Raw genomic sequence first — 22,779 nt, 5'->3', positions numbered from 1 at the left:
CATAACGTAGATTGTTTCTTAATTCATACATTTGTCTTCCCTTAGAAAGTGTAGTTACCATATGGATATACTGTAAAATTTACTATCATTTTCGAGATCAAAATGAGATTGTGAGATTTACATACGTTAGGTGAAGTTCACTTCTGTGTTGGTTTCTGATCTTTAACTATATATGTGTCACCAAAAGGAGTGGCAGAAATAAAATATTTAACCAGTAGTATCTAAATATGAGCTGTAACAGTTATATTAAAAGATATATTAAAAGAAGATATTATTCATCCTTTTGTATACCTTTATATTTCTTTTCTTTCCTATATATCAGGTATCATCTGGACTTGAAAGGGGAGGATTTACCTTTCAAGGTGACATTCATGGAAAAGACTTTGGAAAATTTAAGCTAGAAAGGCAAGGTAAGTTGCACTTAGGATATTTTTTAAAGCAAATACCAGTTTGGCTTTCCAGTGATTTTTCTATGAAGACATGGAAAAGACAACTCTAAAAGAAACCTAAACAAAAATAATGGGAGAGACTAACAAATTTTACAGCTGAATGAAAAAAAAGTATTTTGAATAGCAAAATAGACAAACACAAAGCCAGAAATAATGCAATAAATATGCCAGACATAGTGTTGGTCTAATGCATTTATACTATTCACACATTATTTTATAAAGAAGAAAATTACCATATAGGCTTTGCTACCAGAGCCACCTTTTGGAAGAATGTGAGTATACAATGTTGTGATGATTACCACGATGAAGTTATTTTGTAAGACTTTTATCAAAGTGCTGAATGAAAAAAACGTCTACTGGCCTGTAGAAAAGCAAAAAAAAAAAAAAAAAAAAGGATAATTAATCATAAAATACTTTACTTCCACTATTCAAACTACAGTATTATTAAACAGAAGAGCATTATAATGTTGGCCATTGCTGAGATTATATTTTAAATTGGGTTATATTATTTTGAGGTAATGAAATAGAATAAACGCATTAGACCAACACTAATGATGGGTAATGTTTTTTCTCTTGCTCTAAGCCAAATCCCGGAGTTAGTTGTCCTCCTTTCTCTATGTAGCACACGCTCTAGTAATTTTGTTTAAGGACACCCCAGTGAGCTGTACAAGATGCTGTGTAGATGTCTAAGTTTACTGATCCAATGAACTTCACCTGAACTATCAGTTTGCTATTACTAATTTTATTTGCATTACCCCATTTCTTTTTAATCTAACAAAATAACAGCTTGCTTCAACAAGGAATTTGTATTCTCATGTGATGATGAGGTTATTGTCAGGAAAAAGAAATTTACTTTACAAAATAATTTGACTCATAAGTAAGTCCCCCCGCCCTTCAACTAATTAGAGAAGTTTGTGTTTAAGTAATTCTGCAACAACAACCATTCATTTAAGAATGATGGCAAGTATCTATTTTTATGGATAAAAATAAACAACCTCCTAATTTTTTCTAGTCAGTAGATAAACCAAAAAATGTGATTGTCATTAAGTGGATACTAAAATAAAATTAACTTGAAAGACAACTTTAATGCAAAAACTTGCATAAGAAACTCAACAATAAATTAATTTCCCCATTAAGATTGAGTGACCCAACCCTAGCATACACACAAAGAATGAGAGAAAAAACATAAAACTGTGTACCTGATAAGTTCTTGTATCCAGAATATACAAAGAATTCTTATGGCTGAAAAATACAGAGGCAAATAACCTAAATAAGAAATTGACAAAAGATTTGAATAGATATGTCTCTAAAGACATGCAAATGGCAATAAGCTCATGAAAATATGTTGATTATAATCATTATTAGGGAAATGCAAATCAAAACCACACTGGGATACCACTTCACGTCCACAAGGATGATTGTGATCTGAAAGCCAAATAGCAAAGGGTGGCAAGGAGGCAGAGGAACTGGAACTGTCGTGCTTTGCTGGGGAAACACGAAATGATACAGCTGCTCTGGAAAACACTCTGGCAGTTCATCAAACAGTTGTTACTGTAAGCTCCAGCAATTCCACTCCTACATGTGTAGCTGAAAGAACTGAAAATATATGTCACACAAAACTTGTACATGAATCTTAGAGCAGCATTATTTGTAATAACCCAAATTCGCATACAACTAAAATGTCTATCAATGGATGAATGGATAAACAATATGTAGTACAGCCACACAATGGAATATTAGCACTGAAGAAGAATAAAGTATTGATGAATGCTACAACAGGGATGGACCTTGAAACATCATGCTAAATGAAGGAGGCCAGATAAAAAAGGCCAAATAGTGTATGAATCCATTACAGGAAATGTCCATAACAGGCAAATCCATAGAGATGGGACATTGATTAGTGGTTGTCTAGGGCTAAAGGTTGCGATGAAGGTGGAGGAAGAATAAAGCTAAGAGATACTGAGATTCTTTTGGAAGGACACCAGTCTTCTAAGTGAGACCGTGGTGATGATTGCACCACCCTATGAATACACTGAGAAAGCCTTGGATTGTGTGTTCAGCTTAAGTGGATGAATTATATAGGACAGTCACGCATCACATAAGGACATTTTGGTCAACAAAAGATCTCATATACACCAGTGACCACGTAAGATTCTAAAGAACCTGAAAAATTCCTAACACCTGGTGACACCATGGCTGCCATAATGTCATAGTGCACGGCGTTACTCACGTAGGAGCCACTGGCTGTACCTATAGCCTAGGTGTGCAGTAGGCAACACCATCTAGGTGTGTGAGTGCACTCTGAGGCTGCAAAATGGCCTCACGAAGCATTTCTCAGAATGTATCCCCCACATGAAGTGTTGTGTGACTGGATGTGCATTTGTTTCAAGAATGAGCTTTAGAAAATTGAATGACCTAGCTTATCACCCTCCTTCTTCAGTAAAAAAATGTAAATTTATAATACCTAAATACTGTGTTTGATTTATCACCATAGTAGCAGCAGCAACAGTTGCACAACAGTGGTGGAACCAATAATAACACGTGGAAGGAGGGCGATAAGAGAGGATGAAGGAAAGGGGAAAACAGGGAGCGGGAGGAGGAGGGAAACGAGGGTAGCAGAGGGATCACACATGCTGTCCATGTGTTATTGTAAAGACCCTCGTAGGATAATGGTTGAATGAAATTGCAGTGCCTCTTTAGAGAGCAATTAAGTAGGATGTAGCAACACTAAAAGGCACAAATTCTGTTCGTCAATAATTCTACTTCTGAAGATTTGTCCTATATAATGTAGACTCCTGCTAATGCATAGATAGAAGCAAAAGATTTCATTGCAGCATTATAGAAGATACTAGAAATACCCTAAATGTCCCTGGACAGTAGACTGGCTAAATAAATGTTGTTATGTCTAATCAGTAGAATACTACACACCTTAAAAAATTAAATCTGATTCAAATATGCCAATGGAAGAGCCTCAGAAATATACTGTTAAGGTTAAAAAGCCACATATGCAACATGCAAATAATATTACCAATTATAAAAATGAGGAAAGAGAAAAATAATCACATATATTAAGAGTACATTGTTGGAAGGACAATTTTTAAAACCCTCAACTCTAAAGAGGAACTGCCTTGTAGGGCAAGGAATGATTATTTTAATTTTCCTTTATATTATTTGTTTTCATATCCCTTTATGCCATCTTAATTAGCACCATGTGTGTATATTAACCTTCAAATTATTAAAACAAGGGTAAGTAACTGAAATTAACCAGGAGCTGCAGACATGTAATAATCTCACAGTACGTTTGGTTATGTAATTCACAAACATCTTCTTATGTGGTGTTCTTTGTTTTCATGTGAGGTGTCTTGGGACATGTAGATTTCCCAGCATTTTATTATTTGAATTTTGATATCTATTATGGATAAAAGTGTGTAGCTTTGTTTTCATATAAAAGAAAGTAACTATGGTTAATGTAAGTAGAATACACATTTATAAGAATGAGACAGAGAGTCCCAGAATTACAGAAACTTGGAGATCAATGTATCGCAACATAATGGAAACTAAAACATATTTGGGTGCTGAAATGCTATAAAGACAAAACTTTTTTTAAAATTTTGCAAATATATATTGAGCACATACTGTATTCTAGCTTTTGTTGCAGGTTCTGAGGATTCAAGAGGAAAGCTAACCAAACCAAACCAAACCAAACCAAACCAAACAAAAACCCTGGCTTCAGGAAGCTTCTATTTTTGTGACTCTGAGTCCGAGTGAACATTCCCTCTGTGCCAGGCATTGTTGTAAGCCCTTGAGATGTACTAACATATGATTTTCACAACCAACCCATGAAGTTGGTGCCATCTGAGTAGGGCACCACTGCTCTCTGTTGGACAGCACCACCCCTGGTCACCGGACATCACTGCTGCCACCACTGCTGCTGCTGGGACCACCCTCAATGTGCGCGCACACACACACACACACACACACACACACTTACGTTGTCCCCAGGGTTCTAGAACCCCTTCACCCATGGAACAAATTTTAAACCATCACAGAATGTTTTGCATCCCTCACTTCCAATACAGTGCCTGGGGTGGGAACATCCAGTTGGCCTCACTCACTGCACATCCATAACGTGGGTGCTCAGATTGCAAGAGAGCAGACGTTTGGCATTTTCCTTTTGCATGATGATGGGACAAATCTCAAAAAGATATGTAGTTGTAAAAAGCCAACATTATTCCGAAATATGTTCCTATTGGATGTTAATATTGTAGGCAGTCATAATCCTACATCGATTGAAGCAAATGGCAAATAATGTCATTTGAAAGTTTTTATATGAAAATTAAAGAATGTTGATACAAATAGTGATTTAAAGATTTTTAATATTTGATTGATTTTTTGCATTTCTGGTTTATATAACAATAAATAAAGCAACATCTCTTTGAATTTGACATTTTATAAATTCTGGAAATATGAAAACCAGATCACCTTCTTCTTAACAATTCTGCTATATTGAGATGACGCCAATCATAATTCATTGCACACCTGCATTAAGTGACTCCATGCAATTAGACCAAATCCATCTCAAAATTGTATTTTGTTAGTACACTCTTCAAGAACTTGTTTTCTTCTTTGGCAACAGTTGCTTAATAAATATTTGTGGATTTGAATTTTTAATGCTTTCCTCTCAGTACCATGCAATGAGACACTCCATAGTCGTGTATTATAGAATGGATGATTCTATCACCTTCATGATACATGAAGTATTTACATTTGCCTTCCTTTCTAATGGATAAAAGGTATATTTTAGGCCGGGCGCAGTGGCTTAGGCCTGTAATCCCAGAACTTTTGGAGGCCGAGGTGGGCGGATCATTTGAAGTCAGGAGTTCGAGACTAGTCTGGCCAACATCATGAAACCCTATCTCTACTAAAAATACAAAAAATAGCCAGGCATGGTGGCGGGCACCTATCATCCCAGCTACTTGGAAGGCTGAGGCAGGAGAATCACTTGAACCTTGGAGGCGGAGGTTGCAATGAGCTGAGATGGCTCCACTGCACTCCAGCCTGGGCGACAGGGTGAGCCTCTGTCTCAAAAAAAAAAAAAAAAAAAGAAAAAATAATTAATTTAAAAAGTTGTATTTTAGCATTATTTTGTGTCTTCATGGAAACTTGCATTGTGACGTTGAACTATATTTTTTTTGAGTATTTCTAAATTCTGATGTGAATTTCAGAATCTACCTAAAATAAAGGCGGATCAGATAGCACCATCCTATTCACATATGAAGAATGCAATGCCATTTGTATGCATAACTGGGATATTTACATAATTTCAATGACATATTTTGCTGAGTCTGGCCTTAAGACAGAAACAAACAGCAAATATTACTGACCTCTGAATATAGAAAACATATATAAATGTTTTCAGTTAGTTTTTGTGAAAATACCTATAACTATAAACAAAAGTCAGGATGTAAAGTGACCCTTTTGCCTTTCTCACATTTTAAATGTTGGGACTCTTTCGTAGTATTCTCCATGATTAGTAGGAAATAGTTTTTTGTCTTGATCACTAAGTGGATATTAAAATCTTTAGAAAAGAATATCAGTTGGTTTCCTGTGAAATGGTAACTCCGTCTGCTTCTTGTAGAGTTCATATCCATTTATAAAATGTATCATACTTATTTCTTCAAGCAGAGTACAGTAACAACAAATTGAATATTTCCTTTATCTTCCAGATCCCTTAAACCCAGATCAAGACTCTTCGAATCATTACCACGGCACCAGCAGTGGCTCTGTGGCGGCTGCCATTCTGGTTCCTTTCTTTGCTCTAATTTTATCAGGGTTTGCATTTTACCTCTACAAACACAGGTACTGCAGAAACACCATCTATTTGAGAATGTTGTGAGTGTAAACTATGGGTTTAAGTAATGGGCATGGTCTCGTGCTCACATGCACACGTATTTTATATTACTATGCAATGTTCTTTTTTTTTGTAATCAGCTTTTATTTTGAGTTCTGGGGTACATGTGCAGGATGTGCAGGTTTATTACCTAAGGAAACGTAAGCCATGGTGGTTTGCTGCACAGATCAGCCCGTCCCTCAGGTATTAAGCCCAATGCCCATCAGCTGTTCTTCTTGATGCTCTCCCTCCCCTCAACCCCCCACAGGCACCAATGTGTGTCGTCTCCCGATGTGTCCATATGTTCTCATCGTTCAGCTCCCACTTACGAGTGAGAGCAGTGCACTTTCTTACACTAACAATGCTTATTTCTGAAGATTTTTTGTTGTCTTTTTTGTTTTCTGCCCTACTTTTTTTTTTTGTTTGTTTGTTTGTTTTTGTTTTTTTGTTTTGTTTGTTTTTTGAGACGGAGTCTCGCTCTGTCGCCCAGGCTGGAGTGCAGTGGCGCGATCTCGGCTCATTGCAAGCTCCGCCTCCTGGGTTTACGCCATTCTCCTGCCTCAGCCTCCTGAGTAACTGGGACTACAGGCGCCCGCCACCGCGCCCGGCTAATTTTTTGTATTTTTAGTAGAGACGGGGTTTCACCGTGGTCTCGATCTCCTGACCTTGTGATCCGCCCGCCTCGGCCTCCCAAAGTGCTGGGATTACAGGCGTGAGCCACCGCGCCCGGCCTTCTGCCCTACTTTTTAAGCAGGATACATCTAAGAAATAAGAGAATAAATGACTGAGTTGAGAAATAATTTTTTTCTTTCATGTTCAATTGAAAGATGAAATAAAGGATTCTATCTCTATATTCAGGCTCCATGGCCAGCCATGAGAACCTTTAGAAGGTATTTCAACCTTCCAGCAAAAGGTTGAACAGAATGTTCTCTATGGCCACTTTCAACTCTGTGAATCTGTGATTGATAATTGTTTCACTGATTCCTTCCTTCAACAAATACAAATGTAGCTCTTTATATGCAGTAAGCAATATAGATGTTCCATCTCTTAAAAAACTGTTCAGAATATCCATTAATTTGCAAAACTCTACAAACTGCAAAATATCAAAACTTGGGGACAACCAGCTTTAGTGAACTAGATCCTTTCCTTGGGATGAATGTGGATGCCAAAAAAAAAGGATTATTTTGGAGGAACTATAAACTCCTTGTACATTGTATCCATATATGGATAATACATTCCTGGAGGAATCTGGAAATGCCAAACTACTCAAAAATACTATTTGAAATGGTAGCATTAACTACAAATAATAAGAAGTAAATTATGATCCCCTGAAATAAAATTACGTAGGTTAAATAAATATCAGTATATAATACGGATATTTCACTTAATTCTGGTTAACAGAAAACAGAAAAACTGTCATGATTTTTTTTTAATAACTCATGAAATAGCCTCTTTAAATATGTGCTTTCTTGTAGTCACTTTTGAAGTACACAGTAGAGAGAATGTTGCTTCAAAGGTGTATTAGCCGCTTGTACCTATGTCTTCAGTTCCCTATGGCTGGTAATGTTCTTTCTTTAAGAATATGACTCAGTGAAAAAACATTTCAGATGATATTTACAAAATGAAAGATTGGCACATCTGTATTAATTTTTTGGAAGAAAAAATACCCAAAACACACAAGTCTGATGAGCCTTATCCTTGAATTTCTGCTCAGGACTAGTTTAAAATTTAGTAAATGTAGAAGGATATGCCACTACCTTATCCAATAAGATGCCATAATTAGAGGGGCTTCTCCTCTTAAAGGGATATGCACTAAAAATGTATCTTCTTTCAAAGGTTCCTCAGGGTCATATAATATCCTTATAGAGACACATACTGTAGGAACTTATAATTCCTACAAATTTATTTTTGTTTTTGATTGGCATCCACATTAACCCCAAGGAAAGGGTCAAGTCCATTAAAGCTGTTTTCCCTTAACTTTCCTGCAAAGATGCAAACCTTCATGTAAGTCTGGGATTGTCTTGGCCTTTAAAAAGATAACCCCACGTAATTATATATGCATATTTATACATAAATATGACTTCTGATTATATCTTAACTTTAAGACAATGTAGCATTGGGGGGTATATTCAAAATACACACCACTTTTAGTCATTAAACCTGAGCATCTTCCCTGTCGATGTTGAGTAGTTGGGTGTCTCCGTGAAGGCAGTGCCTTGGAAAGAGATCTCAGATTTCAGAGCCAGATATAAGGGGACAGCACTTATTTTTATGTAAACTTGATGCCTCCTCTGGGCCAGTGGGGAATCTGTCGTCATCACACCTGCAGTCCCTCCCTTCCTGACACTGCACCAAGACCAGGAGGCTGCCCTGCATGTTGAATATGAAGGAAGGTCTTCCCCTCACAGCTCTCAAGAGGGCGGCTATGAGGCCACTGTGACTTCTCAGTCTGTTGGGTCTTTTCATCCTCTACTTCTGTGCCATAGGAGCGAGGGATGGTGGAATTTTTGCAGAATCAAGGAAGTCCAGGGCTCAGTTGCCAGCAGCACATCAATTCATTTCCTTCAAGTTCTCACCACCTGGTCAGGAAAGCACCAAGCCTGTAGCACCCTCTACACTGGCTTCTGAGGCTCTGCAGACATAAATATTTCTTAATGAATTGGCTCTGTATTCCTCCAGAAAAACCCTGTTTCTGCTCATTTTTGAGTCTGTTGCTTGCATGTGGGGAATTGCTTCCTCAGAGCCCGAGGTCCTGACAGCCCTCTGCCAGGTGCAGCTGCACTCGTGCACGTCAGCATCCAGCTGCCGCCAGTTCCACTCTGGGGTTGCATTTCCCTAGACATGAAGGGACTGTGGCAGCTTGTGATCTGGACGATTGAGTGAACATTTTAGCCAGGTCTTCATTCACGAGGGGCTGGATTTGTTTGCTAACTATCGCTGCTGCTGGCGCATTTTCCAAGCGCAATGTCGACCTCTCCCACTCCAAGGGCAGTTACAAATTGCAGTTCTGCCGTTTTCTCAGGGCCATGCACTACTTACTTCTCTTTTTCTTAATGAGCATGTGTAACATAAGGAAATCTACTAGTAAATGACTCGGCAGAAGTTTCTTGACACCCGATGTCAAATGATGTTTTTGCGAGCATGTTTCTGTTTTTGCCATGTGGCACATTTTTCTTATCTGATTTCTTCTGGAATAAGGAAAGAATAAAAGGAGCCAGAGCCAGACCAGACATGTTTCTGTCTTTTCAGTCTGAAAATCCTCTAATTCTCTATCATAGGTTGTATGTACGGGTTTTCTTTTAACCAGAAAATGTGATAATAGTTTAATAATGAGTATAGTTCCTTTTTTATAAACAGATTCATTTTTAACTCAAGAGAGACAAAATAAAAAATAATTTTTTTGTGAATATTAGTAACGACAGTGAACTAAAAGCTTAAACTTGAAATTTAGCTTAATCATACAGCCCTAAAGGCTAGGCATATGCCCACAACCTTATTTTACAGAGTAGCAGAAAGTTTTGTGACTTAAACAAGGCCATACAACTTATCAGTGATAAACAGACATCCAAAACAAAACCAGTCAAATTCAGCCTTTAGGACCTTCCCAATTTCCCTGGGGCATTTGTAGGAAGCATAAATAAATCTTTGATCCCGGCTACCCAGGAGGCTGAGGTGGGAGGATCGCCTGAGCCCAAGAGGTCCAGGCTGAAGTGAGCTGTGGTCGTGCCACTGCACTCCAGCCTGGGCAACAGAGTGAGACCCTGTCTCAAAAAATGTTTATTTAATTTTTGAAATTGCTTCACTTTTTAAAACCCATTTTATATTCCCAGTCACCAATTTAAACAAATAAACTGACAGGTGCGCAGGTGTGGACGCCTTCCTTCTTTGCAAACGTCCTGGCTGTACTACTCCCTGCTCTGTAGACATTGTCTCCTGCACCCAGTCCCGGCTGCTAAATCTCCAACTGAAACCAGGATTCTAATGATTTGTTTTCTGTTTTCCTTAGAACGAGACCAAAAGTTCAATACAATGGCTATGCTGGGCATGAAAACAGCAATGGACAAGCATCGTTTGAAAACCCCATGTATGATACAAACTTAAAACCCACAGAAGCCAAGGCTGTGAGGTTTGACACAACTCTGAACACAGTCTGTACAGTGGTATAGCCCTCAGTGCCCCAACAGGACTGATTCATAGCCATACCTCTGATGGACAAGCAGTGATTCCTTTGGTGCCATATACCACTCTCCCTTCCACTCTGGCTTTACTGCAGCGATCTTCAACCTTGTCTACTGGCATACGTGCAGCGGGGATCTCTACTGAAATGTGCCAGAGTCTTCTGCGGATCAAAGTACACCTGCGTTTTCATTCCGAAAGTGGGTTCTAAATGCCTGGCTGCACCTGTTTGACATCAAGGCACACTCCAGGAAGACTGCCACGTCACGCCGACACGTCGTACTCAATGCCTCAGACTTTCGTATTTCTGTGTTGCTGGGATGCCTTTCAATGCAATCTTCTGGGCTCGTGGATCTGTCCTTCGGGTGCGGTGACAAAATGGTAGCACCACAATATGTGTTCTCTTGTGCGTGTGTGTGTGTTTTTTTTTAACCCCCATGAACATGAATACTTTGAGAAAAATAAAATAATAAGCTTTCTGGAAGAAGACACCTTTCTGATAGAGGCACACACCTACAAAGGCTTCACTCTGTCCTTCCGAGACCTGGCAAGCTTTGAGGACCTCACAGCTCCCCTGTGTGTTCATCTCTAGGGATGTTTGCAAATTTCCCAATCAGCTGTTCTGTCGCAGAATGTTTGATGCACAATTTTTTGCACTAGTGTGTTATGAATGACTGCGTAAGATTCTGATAAAAAATAAATTATTTACACAGGGTTTATACACACTATCCATTGTATATAAGCATTCTTTCATATTATCAAGCTAACCATTCCACCATCAGCTTAGTTGGAGTGTTAGGGAAAAGTATTCCTAGATATGGCACAGATTTAAAAGGAAATACAGTATTGAAGAGATTTATTTTATTATTGCTTCAATTAGCTCCATTTATGTGTTGACTTCATTGAAGAGGTCCAATGAGAAAATAACAGAAGCCTCCTTATTTCCCAGGTTTTCCTCCTTTAGTACCATCCTCATCCAATTACTGTCTCTCCGATACTACTTAATAGCAGGGGGTTTGCAGAAATTTCTGTTTGCCATGTAAAACTGTGAATAGTAATTTATTTTAGATAGTTGTTGAACTTGTGAGTTTTAACTCACAATGCAGCCTTCCCTTTTGCAGTTTTTTTGTTTTCTGTTTTTTGGGGTTTGTTTGTTTGTTTTCTTTGTCTTTTAGTGTGCCATCGATCTTTGATATTGCATTGAAGGACAATATACCACAGTAGCACCTTGAACTCAGTGAAAATTGTTCAGGATCAAAATACTAAGTGTTCTTTTAGAGGGAAGGAAAAAGTACACACACTGTCCTCTCACAATGATATATTTTATACATTCATTTGTTATTTGTTTCATGCTTTATAATTCCAGATGGAAAGGTAATTTCAGTGACTTTTCAGGTTTAAATTACATTACAGGTAAATGAAAAGTTATGGTACAAATAAAATTGGTATGATCCCCAGGGTGAATAAAAATCAAAACATGAAGTAGAAGATGTGACCATGAGGATGTTTATGTAACAAATTCAAAGTGAAGATCATGTTTATTTTTACTTGTTTGATAAAATATTTTTGAAATGATAATACTTATTTTATTATTTGATATTTCAGTACCTATCCAATTGTGGCAAATTTTCACATTTTAGATTGGCATTGGTAATAGAAATGTCAGAATGTTCAAATTGGCCTTCACGTTGTCGGAGTGAACACATTCACACCTAGCTTTAAGACTGATTTATCTGTCGGTCTACTGAAGGTTTCCATGTAGGACTTCAAATGTGAATAAAGGAAAAGCGGTCAGGAAAACAGGGCATTCTCTGGAGAGTCACGCGTTTTGATTTGGACATTTCCGTAGAGCTCGGCTCCCAGTGCTGTGTTCCTCAGTGGAAGGGGTCTCTGCTGTCTGGGGACTCACTGGCCTCTCCTAGGGACTCCTCTGTCTTGTGAACCCCACACTGTTGGATTCTGTATCATTACGCGAATTCTCTGCACAGTTTTCCCTGGCCAACCTACCCACATCCTTGGAGATTTGCTTTGCCAATGGGAATCCTTACCTTGCTGTTTCACAGTAGACTGCTGGACGAGGTCAGCGGGAGTCGTGCTCCTAACACACACACTGAACGAAACAAAGAGAAGACGGTTGAAAGTGTGAGGAGGCTCGTGTGCAAGGGAGAACAGGGTTACTATACATATTAGGTGTATATATATACATACATACATATATATATATTGTACATATCTAAGTTTGAGTCATTCAAACTAGGTGCAAAATGCTGACTTCAGAGTCTGAATTAATGTCTCTGTTCCCACATCCCTGACCTGCTCCCTGGTCAATGATGCTATGAAATCCTGAAATGACAGGACATACATACATACAAGAAACCACATATCAGATTAGATATGATTTTCCTTTGTGTGCAAAGTCAAACTGTCCTAGGGTTGCCAGTTCGAAGCATGTTATTTAAATGAAAAAAAAAAAAATCAGTGGAATTCTCTTGTGAGAATTCTGCCTAGTTTCTTCCTAGGGTTGTGTGCAGTGTTGAACGGAGTCTCCGCAAGGTGTTGGAGGATCTCGTTTTAGGGCAGTCAGGAGCTGTGCTTGCTGAGTTAGGTCTAGAAGACTCTTCCCTGAAGGCAACAGGAACACGCGTGAGGGACGCGACCACACGCTAACACAGGACATGTGCTTCAGAGCTGTTTAAAACTGCTGCTTGTTTTACACACACATCTTGCCTTTTTTCAGGCTAGCTGCAATAATTTTTTTCTTCTGTAAAATATTTTGTAAACAACAACAAAAAAGCTATTATAAAAAGGGGGAAAAAAAAAAGAACGCTGGCATTATGATCAGGAAAACCCATTGTCATCGCCGACCCTCCCTCCCGTCCCACCACACGCTGCTGTCACGACGTAGGTGCGAAAGACCTTTTTGTACAGAGATATATTTTTTATGAAGAATTTGTAAAATTATTAAATATGCTGTAATTTTTTGATTAATGTAGGTACATTGTTAAAAAATAAATGTTTTTACAATACAGAACTGTAATTTTCCCAATAATGTAAAATGTACCATCTCTAGCTGATTTTCAGTTCCAATCCTATTACACATGTATTAATATTAAAGTGGCCTGTTAAAATGAACAGTATCTTTTTTTGTCGAAAAAAATTATAAAGAGGGTGTAATATAGCCTGTGCAATGCCACCAATCTTTAAAGCAAATCAGAGTTCTAATTAAATATTTAATTTTAGATTTCTATTTTTGTGTGTGAATTTATTTTCGCTTTAATATGCGCACCTGAGTCCCTTGCAGGGGAAGGAAAGAGTCTTCATAATGAGCCTTTATGGTATTCAAAATGAAGCTCCATATTTTTCCCATGACATTCACATCGTCATGATTAATCAACAGCACATTTAGCAGGAACCATGAAACGCAGAATAGTAACGTTGAAGCTGACAGATTTCTTGATGGTTTGCATTAAAAACAGTAAGAACCCTCGGTTTCCTTCAAACCAAAACCTACGTTTTTTATGATTTCTTTTCAATTTGGGAGCTCTGTTTGTAAATGTTCACCACACTAAAAAAATGACATGAAAGAGAATTATAGACCTACTTAAGAGAGCATTCCAAATATCACAGTTAAAGAAGGCGCAAAAAATCATACAGCTTTTAAAATTCAGAACCAGCCGTCCCCCATTCATTTCTGGGCTGAGAGAAAACACAAGTCCTTGGTGGCCCATCATGCTGAATGTCTTACAGTTCAACAGAATGATACACTAATTTCTCCGAGAGTGAAGTTATTACAACATGAAAAACAACCGATACTTTTTTAAAAATAGCCCGACGGTGGCTTTGCAGTGACCGAGTTTTGATGTCCAACTTGCAATCTGTATCTTGCTGGCCAGCAACTGCATTTAGGTGCCATTTATTGAGGAAATACCAAGTGCGAGACACTGCACTTGGTGACTCGCAGACGTTGCAAAACCCCGCCATCCAACCAAGTGTGTGTTACCACTTTCATCATTCAGGTGAAGAAGCAGAAAGATACATAAGTTAGTTGATTTACCCAATCACGCACAGATAGGCAGAGCTGATACTACAGGTCAGGTTTCTCTTGCTTCAACATTCTTATTTTTCAAGAAACCATCACATTATGAAATGCGTCCAATATTCCCTTTCTTATGCAGTTATTGTTTTTTCTGAATTCTTCTGTTGTTCTACCTGTGAATCTTCTTTCACTTCATTGAGAAAATTAACTACCAAACCTAAGAATTCAAAGGGAAATAAGTACTCTCATGAATTTTCACATTCCACAGAATGCTCATACATAATACACCCTCTTGAATTATTAACACATTGAGTTGAAGCTTCCTGGGGCAGCAAGAAAATAGAGATCCCACAATGTGTTCCACGCTACAGTTCTTTAAAATGATAAATAAAATCTGTCTTGCTCTGTGCCTTGGAGTGCTTTTCTAAAATTATGGGGGTCCTATAATTATTTGATGTACTAAAGGATGCAGAATAGGCGAGGGTGTTACCATCCATAGCATGGACATCCGTGGCTATTGAAACCCAGTTTGCGTCCTCTTCTCCTGTGGGAATGGCACCTGGACGTCCCCTGAGAGTCACTCCTCCCGATGACGATCAGCTTTAATGAGCATTGGTCACAATTCCTTGACTGTCCCCGACTGGGCGTGGGGGAAGCGCACTCCCGTGGTTGAGCTGGGGCTGTCTCCCAGGATTTGGGGCCTGACCTGCAGGGTCAGGTACATTTGGCTGAATTTACCCTCAGGCCCTCAACCCACCCCCTGCCAGGAGGTCAATCTTTCATTCCACAGGGTCACTTGCATTCCCACGACCTGGTCACTGGGCTTTTCTCTTAATTCTGGGAACAACCCCATATCTTTTTTTTTCCTTCAAGTTATCCAGGCTTAGTTACTGTTACTTGCAGTTAAGAACTAGACAAGCCATAATTACCACGTAGACTGAGAAAGAACCTCAGAGATTCACCCCGGCTCACAAAGCCTCTACGTGGCCAACAATTGGGGCTGCGCACTTCCAATCCACTTCCCTGAAAGTGTGAAACACCATCCTCAGCTCCGCTGTCTCCGAATGATATAATGACGAATTACTAGGCCTAAATGACAGTCACAACTGCTCAGACAGCTGACAGAGTTACTAACAGCCTCCTTTGCTGCATTTAATCAAAACCCTTCAGAGGGATGAATGTTTCCAGATGCATGCCCCAACCAGAGGGCCTGGAAGTCAGTGGCTTTCAACAAGCTTCATGTTCTTTAGAGGATGGCAGACACCCACTATTTGCTGCTTTTCACTACTAAAATACCTTGGGCTAAAGGATAGCAAGGATTGTTTTGCAATACTGCTCAGAAGACCTGTTGGTTTGCTTGCTTTAAGGTGTTATTCTTTTGCGGATATCACAGCAGCTTTTAGCTTATCACAGAATTTCTGAAGGGAAAGTGCAAGATGACTCACTTTCCTGGTTTTTTCAGGCTGTGTGGACGCCTTAGTCCATGGGATTATATATAAATGAAGTATTGAATGGGGGCTGGGCGTGCTGGCTCATAACTGTATTCCTAGCACTTTGCGAGGCTGAGGTGAGAGGATCGCTTGAGCCCAGGAGTTCAAGACCAGCCTGGGCAACACAGGGACACCCTGTTTCTGTAAAAAATGATAATAAATTAGGCAGCTGTGATGGCATGTGCAGTCGTGGTGGCATGCATCTGTTTTCCCAACATCTTAGGAGGCTGAAATGGGAGGATCTCTTGAGCATGGAGGTCAAGGATGCAGTGAGCTGAGATCTTGCCATTCCACTCCAACCTGAGTAACAGAGGGAGAACCTGCCTAAAAAATATATAAAAATGTACTTAACTGGAAAAGATAAGACTTATGCTAAGGGAATTACCTGATATTTCTTCCCACTATTAGTGTGCTCAATGATTTCTGAGCATTCAAAAGCCACCCTGCAACTGGAGGTCTGGGGCAGCCCAGGACAGGACTGCCCATCTGTATCAGGTCCTGGCTGTGTTGGAGGTGCCTTCCAAGCTTGGGGCATGGGGTGTAGCTCTGTTTTGGATGTTGTCATGATAGACTATGGTGTTCAATTCTGGTAACCTTCCTGTCCTGGCATCTCTAGGTCAATAAGCACAAACTTTTGGGTAAAGTTGGTGAATCTCAATTCTCTACAAAAGCATGGGTCAATCTATGCACATTTTGGACAAGTAAATTGGAGCTGCATGTATTAATACAGATAAATCCCCAAAACATGCATTTCACTTAAGCAAAACAAAGTTGGGGAAGAATGTGGACAGTATAGAGACAGTCTTGCTCTCGAACGCTTCTCATTGTTAGAATTTTCCCACCACATTCACACAGTTCAGCCCAAGGCTCCCCCTCAGCCCAGCACCCTGGGCAGACTCCTGCCTGAGGCACTGGGGCCCCCACAAGGTCGCCTGGTCTTTCGGTTCCGCACCTGCTCCAATTGTACTGATGAGGTGCTCCCTCTGGCCATCTGCAAGGGCTCTGGGACTTCATGGTTAACTTGACTGATGTCATTGACTCTGCTCCCATTACCTTTGGCCTCCAGAGTCACCTTTTCTTCTGTATGCCTTTACCACCAGCCTGTTTCCACCTAGTGTCCCAGCTTTTATTTCCAGACTATCTTATTTCACAATAGAAAGCTCATGATGAAAGTCTTAAAATCTGCCTCTCAGGTAGAGTTTGAACACTGACAGGTGGAAAGTCAAGGACGTGTATAACTTTCCAGAATTCATATGAGCTCATTATTCTTTTTCATCACGTAAAAAAAAAAAAGAACAAAAGAGTACATGAGGGAGAGAAAATGTCATCCCAGAAAACGTCTTGAATTATTATGATTCTGAGATGGAGATTACCAAGACGACGTCTCCCTGTATTGGTAAGAACCTAGGTTTAAGAACTGTTTTAGCATCTTCTTTAGAAACCAGAGTTGACACAAAGGGAGAGAGCAAGGACTAGAGAGCTAGAAAAGCTCTTGAGCGTCAGCTTCTGAGCTTGAAAGGGAGCGTTAGGGGGCATCGCCTGAGTGCTCCGCAATCCCATATCTGGCTTTTAGGGATATGTCTGCATTGTCTCATTTGATTTTGTCAGCAACCCTGTGGGGCTAGGTACTGTTAATAACCTTAATTTCTAGAATAGAAGGTAAAGTTTTAGAAAGGTGAGTTAACATGTCTAAAATTAGAGAAACTGTCTCTAAGATCTAAACTACGAGACTCTGATGAAAAAAATCAAAGAATAACTAGAGATACATTCCTTATTCATCGATAGGAAGCCTCATTACTGTCACGATGTCGGTTATCGATAGTGATCGATATTAAATGCAAATTGATCTATATTTGCAAATCGAAATTGATGTATACTAAATATGATTCCAATGAAAATCCCAGTAAGTTATATGTGGATATCAGCAAACCGATTCTAAAGTTTATACAGAGAGGGAAAGATTCAGAAGAGCCAATACAGCAATGAAGGAGAAGAACAAAGTCAGGCTGGGTGCGGTGGCTCACGCCTGTAATCCCCACAGTTTGGGAGGCTGAGGTGGGTGGATCACAAAGTCAAGAGATCGAGACTAGCCTGGTTAAAATGGTGAAACCCTGTGTCTACTAAAAATACAGAAAAAAAAAAAAATATTAGCCGTATGTGGTGGGCCTGCAGTCCCAGCTACTCGGGAGGCTGAGGCAGGAGGATCACTGGAATCCGGGAGGCAGATGTTACAGTGAGCCAAGGCTGTGCCACTGCCCTCAAGCCCTGGGCAACAGAGCGAGATTCCATCTCAAAAAAACAAAGAACAAAGTTGGAGCACTGACATTACTCAATTTTAAGGCTTACTATAAAGCTACAGTAATCAAGAGTTTGCTCTTGACAAAAAAACAGATAAATCAATGGAACCGAATAAAAAACTCAGAAATAAACTCACATAAGTTTAGTCAACAGAGCAAAAACAAAAGAGCAAAGACAATGCAGTGAAGAAAAGATAATCTTCCAACAAATGATGCTGGAATAATTGGGCATCCACATGTAAAATTTTGCTAATTGTCAATGATGGAGCAGGCACCTGGACTCAGGAGCTCTGACTGAGCTCAAGTTCCTGATCACCTGATCTCAGAAAAGGTCTCCAGAAGGTTGAGTCAGTAAGGGAGCGCAGCAGTAGCTAAGAAAGGTCAGACTTCAGGACATTGTGAGTTTAATTCAAAAGACTTCAGGCCATTCTGAGTTAACCAATGATCGCTACCACAACACAATTCTTAAATTCCTTCTAATAATAGAAGTAACCCTGTGATAGTTTCCAAGTTAATTGTATTTACTATTTAAAAATCTAACTTTATTTTAAGTTCAGGGACAGGTGTGCATGTTTGTTACATAAGTAAACTTGTGTCATGGGCCTTGGTGTACAGATTATTTTATCACCCAGGTATTAAGACTAATACCTGTTACTTGTTTTTACTGATCCTCTCCCTCCTCCCACCCTACACCCTCTGATAGGCCTCAGTGTGTGTTGTTCCCCTCTGTGTGTCCATGTGGTCTCAACACTTAGCTCCCATGTATAAGTGAGAACATGTGGGTGTTTGGTTTTCTGTTTCTGCATTAGTTTGCTAAGGATAATGGCCTCTAGCTCTATCCATGTTCCTGCAGAGGATATGATCTCATCATTTTTTATGGCTGCATAATAGTTCAGGGTGCAACCTAATTTTCTTATTATTAACTTGTACCTCAATGTCACTTCCTCTAAGGTGTATTTCCTGACCCATCTTTGATTTTCACTTCTCTGTTCCCACTTGAGTCTGGAATTCAACTCTATCAAAGCACTGATAATATTTTAATTGCATGTATTGATTTTATGTCTCCGTTTTGTAGATGAGGCCTCAAGGCCACGGAGACGTTAAGTTGTTTCTCAAACCCAAAACCACGTGGTACCATCTCTGGAACGTTAGATTTTTCGACACCAAGAAGAAAATAGAAATATTTCATAATATTTCCACCATGACAAAGCTACTATTACAGTCTTATAGAACTTCTGAAGTATTTTTCCACATACATTGTTTGTTGAAACCACCAAACTGAATTTACAATTTTGTGCAAAAATATCATACCTATTATGAGCACAATTTCTGTATGTTATAAATTATTCCTTAGATATTTTGATAGAGTTAAAATAATTTTAAACAATTCATCTAAGATGCCAGTTATTAGACCCTTAATTTATGTCTACCATTTCTAGTGTCCCATATTTTATTTGTATAGATTCTTTAGATGGATTTTATGAGTTAGGGCCTTTACACTTAGAGTGTTTATATGCTTCACAGTTGTATGTAGAGTGGGAGAGATATATCACGCCACCTCTTCTTCAAGACTATTACAATTTTTTTTAACTTTTGAAAGGTTTGGAAAGGTAAACCACTGAATCTCATTATTGTTTTATTTTTATTTCCTTGAATTTAGTGAATGTTGAATTTTTTTAATGTTTAATACTCCTTTTATTTCTTCTTGTCCTTGAATATCTTCCATTAAATTTCAGTTTTTAAATTTTCCATATTATGAGCTCATTGCAGATTAAAGATATTAACTCTTGGTGAGATTATTTCTTAACATTCAGAGCAATATATAATGCAAGAGTCCTAAGATAGCTCTATGATTTATGTGAATGACAGAAATTGTTGAGAAAATTATTTTCAATAAATAGGCACCACTTTGTTTTCTAACAGTGGCCAAGTCTTGAACAGTATTCATTTGGATCTGTTACCTGGTACAATTACTTACTAAGTACTTGAAAAATCTTTGAGATAGTAATTCACAGTGGTAGAGTATATTTTAAGTTATTGAAAAAATATAAGTGAGAACCAAAAAAGTTTTCATCATTATTACATTAATATATTTAACATTATTAGAAAAGTTTGCATGGCAACAGCTTCTACTTGCTTTCCATATCCATTCTTCCCTTTTTTGTTTGTTAGCATTCCAGAACAAATATCATCCTAGAACTGAGTTTGGCAATCAAACTAAGTTGTAAACAGCAGCTGTAAGCAGTGTTCTTAAACAGTGGGGAATTACCCCTTCAGCTTCTCATCTTTCTTCCTGGCTAGATATGAGTATGGATGTGAATGCTGGAGCATGTGTAACCTTGATGGGCCATGAGGTGTATGATAGAATAACACGCCAGAAGAAGCCTGGTTCCGGAGAATCGTGGAGTCACCAGAGAGGCCCTGGACTGCCAATCTCTAGAGGTCATTTACTTGAATGAGTACTACACTTCTAGTTTGCTTTAACTATTTTCATTTCAAGTCCATCACAAACAAAAGCACCTCATACTGTTATGGCTAGATCTACTTAGTTCATATAGAAGCCAGTGGCCACATATATGGCAATTGAGCATTTAAAATATGACTATCTTGCACTGAGTGGTGCTATAAGTGTAAGATACACTTCAGATTCAGAAGATTTAGTAAAAAATGTGAAATATATCATTTATGATTTTATATTTATTGCATATTGAAATGATAATATTTGGATATGTTCAATTAAAAGACCTCACCAAAATATCATAGCTTTGCCAGCTTAAACGATAGAAATTTATCATCTCACAGTTCTGGAGTCTGGAAGTCTGAGGTCAGGGTGCCAGCATGATTAGTTGCTGGTGAGGACTGTCTTCTTGGCTTCAAGATGGTGCCTTCTCTCTGTCTACTCACACAGCAGAGAGAAAGGGTGAGCTCTCTAATGTCTTTCTCTTCTTTTTCTTGAGACAGGGTCTTGTTCTCTTTCCCAAGCAGGAGTGCAATGTTGTGATGATGGCTCACTGCAGCCTCTGCCTCCCAGGGTCAGGTGATCCTCCCACCTCAGCCTCCTGAGTAGCTGGGAGTACAGGTGCATGCCATCATGCCATTAATTTTTAAATTTTTTTTTTTTTTTTTTTTGTAGAGATGGGGACTTTCTATGTTGACCAGGCTGGTTTAAAACTGCTGGCATCAAGTGATCCTCCCACCTTCACTTCCCAAAATATTGGGATTACCGGTGTGAGCCACCACATTCACTTGTATCTCATATAAGGGCACTAATCCCATCATGAAGGGCTCACCTTATGACCTCATCTAACCTTAATCACCTTCCAAAGGCCCCAGCTTCAACTACAATAACACTAGGGTTAGAGCTTCAACATACAGATTTTTTGGGGGAAAAATATTCAGTCCACAACATTGTCAATATCGAAACAATCTAGTGCATTAGCAACCTGTGAGAGTTTTCTTTCCTCAGAGGGAAATGCTTGTCACCACCCACCACCTGAGAGGATGTCCACAAGGCACAGGTCCTAAGGCTTAAAGCAATCTATTATAAAGAGGGTCCTGTTGAAAGGCAAACACTTTCAAACTCAGACATTGTTCTCCAAGTGTGGTTTCAGAAGTCCCACCTGAATCCATGTGCTACACGAATATAAATATAAATAATTGATATTCTTGTAGACATTAGAAGTGCCAAAGATGTGAAGGCTTACAGGCATTCAGTGAGGAAAGCTTCTAAGATAACAAGCCCTTCCTTTGGCATGTATTATTTATCACACTATTCATTTTGAGAAAAAAAAATGATGACCCTACTTTCCTCAGGAATAAAAAGGAACATATCATTAATTTATAGTACACATTTCAGAAATCAAATGTGTACGCACCATGGAGAAGAGCTGGAGGCAGAGAGGGCAGGAAAGTAGGAGGCCTCTCATGTTGCATTGTTTCTGCACTGAACTGACCATGACACGCCCCAGACCACAATCAGTGCCTACAATCTGACAGGCAACCAGTTGAAAGATGGGCCTTTGGTTTCCTGGCAACATGAACAATGTCCCTTTGAGATGGTCACAGTGAACACCCCACTCCTGGTCTTACCTGTTTGTGGCTTCCCCTCACCTTGAATGTAGGCTGGATCTAGTGACTTGCCTTTAACACATAGCTCATGGCAACAGTAATGGATGGCCCTTCTGAGATGTATTTACCTTCCCTCTGGGTTGCTCTTCCTCTTTCTCTCTGGCTTGCTCACTCCAAGGAAGTCACCTGCCAAATAGGGAGCCATCCTATGGAGAAGTCCACAGGCAGGGAAATGAGGAAGACCTCCAGTCAGCAGCCAGTGAGAAAATGAGGCCCTTAGTCCAATCACTCTCCATGAACTGAATCTTGCTAAAAATAGTACAAGTGAACCAAGAAGCATATATTAGTCTGTTCTCACACTGTGAATAAAGAC

At 39.2% G+C, this 22,779-nt stretch overlaps 2 protein-coding genes across 2 annotated transcripts in view; one reads left to right on the top strand and one right to left on the bottom strand.

Annotated features, from left to right (window-relative positions):
- The window catches only part of CSMD1 (CUB and Sushi multiple domains 1), a 2,034,615-nt gene extending 2,022,615 nt beyond the window's left edge, over positions 1-12,000 (top strand). Inside the window, exons 68-70 of the mRNA XM_015144705.3 lie at positions 323-410; positions 6,176-6,308; positions 10,346-12,000. Of these exons, the coding sequence (XP_015000191.3) occupies positions 323-410; positions 6,176-6,308; positions 10,346-10,505 (381 nt within the window). The 3' untranslated portion in view covers positions 10,506-12,000. The remainder of the gene's footprint in view (positions 1-322; positions 411-6,175; positions 6,309-10,345) is intronic.
- Positions 678-22,779, bottom strand: part of LOC106999648 (uncharacterized) — a 68,795-nt gene continuing 46,693 nt past the window's right edge. Inside the window, exons 6-8 of the mRNA XM_077943422.1 lie at positions 12,564-12,625; positions 1,649-1,691; positions 678-810 (exon numbers count right to left, since the gene is read on the bottom strand). The gene's annotated coding sequence lies outside the window, so the exon portion shown is untranslated. The remainder of the gene's footprint in view (positions 811-1,648; positions 1,692-12,563; positions 12,626-22,779) is intronic.

Source organism: Macaca mulatta, chromosome 8 (assembly GCF_049350105.2).
Source record: "Macaca mulatta isolate MMU2019108-1 chromosome 8, T2T-MMU8v2.0, whole genome shotgun sequence".
Lineage (NCBI taxonomy): Eukaryota > Metazoa > Chordata > Mammalia > Primates > Cercopithecidae > Macaca > Macaca mulatta.
Note: the sequence above shows the minus strand (reverse complement) of the source record. Positions and strands in the feature narration are given on the sequence as shown.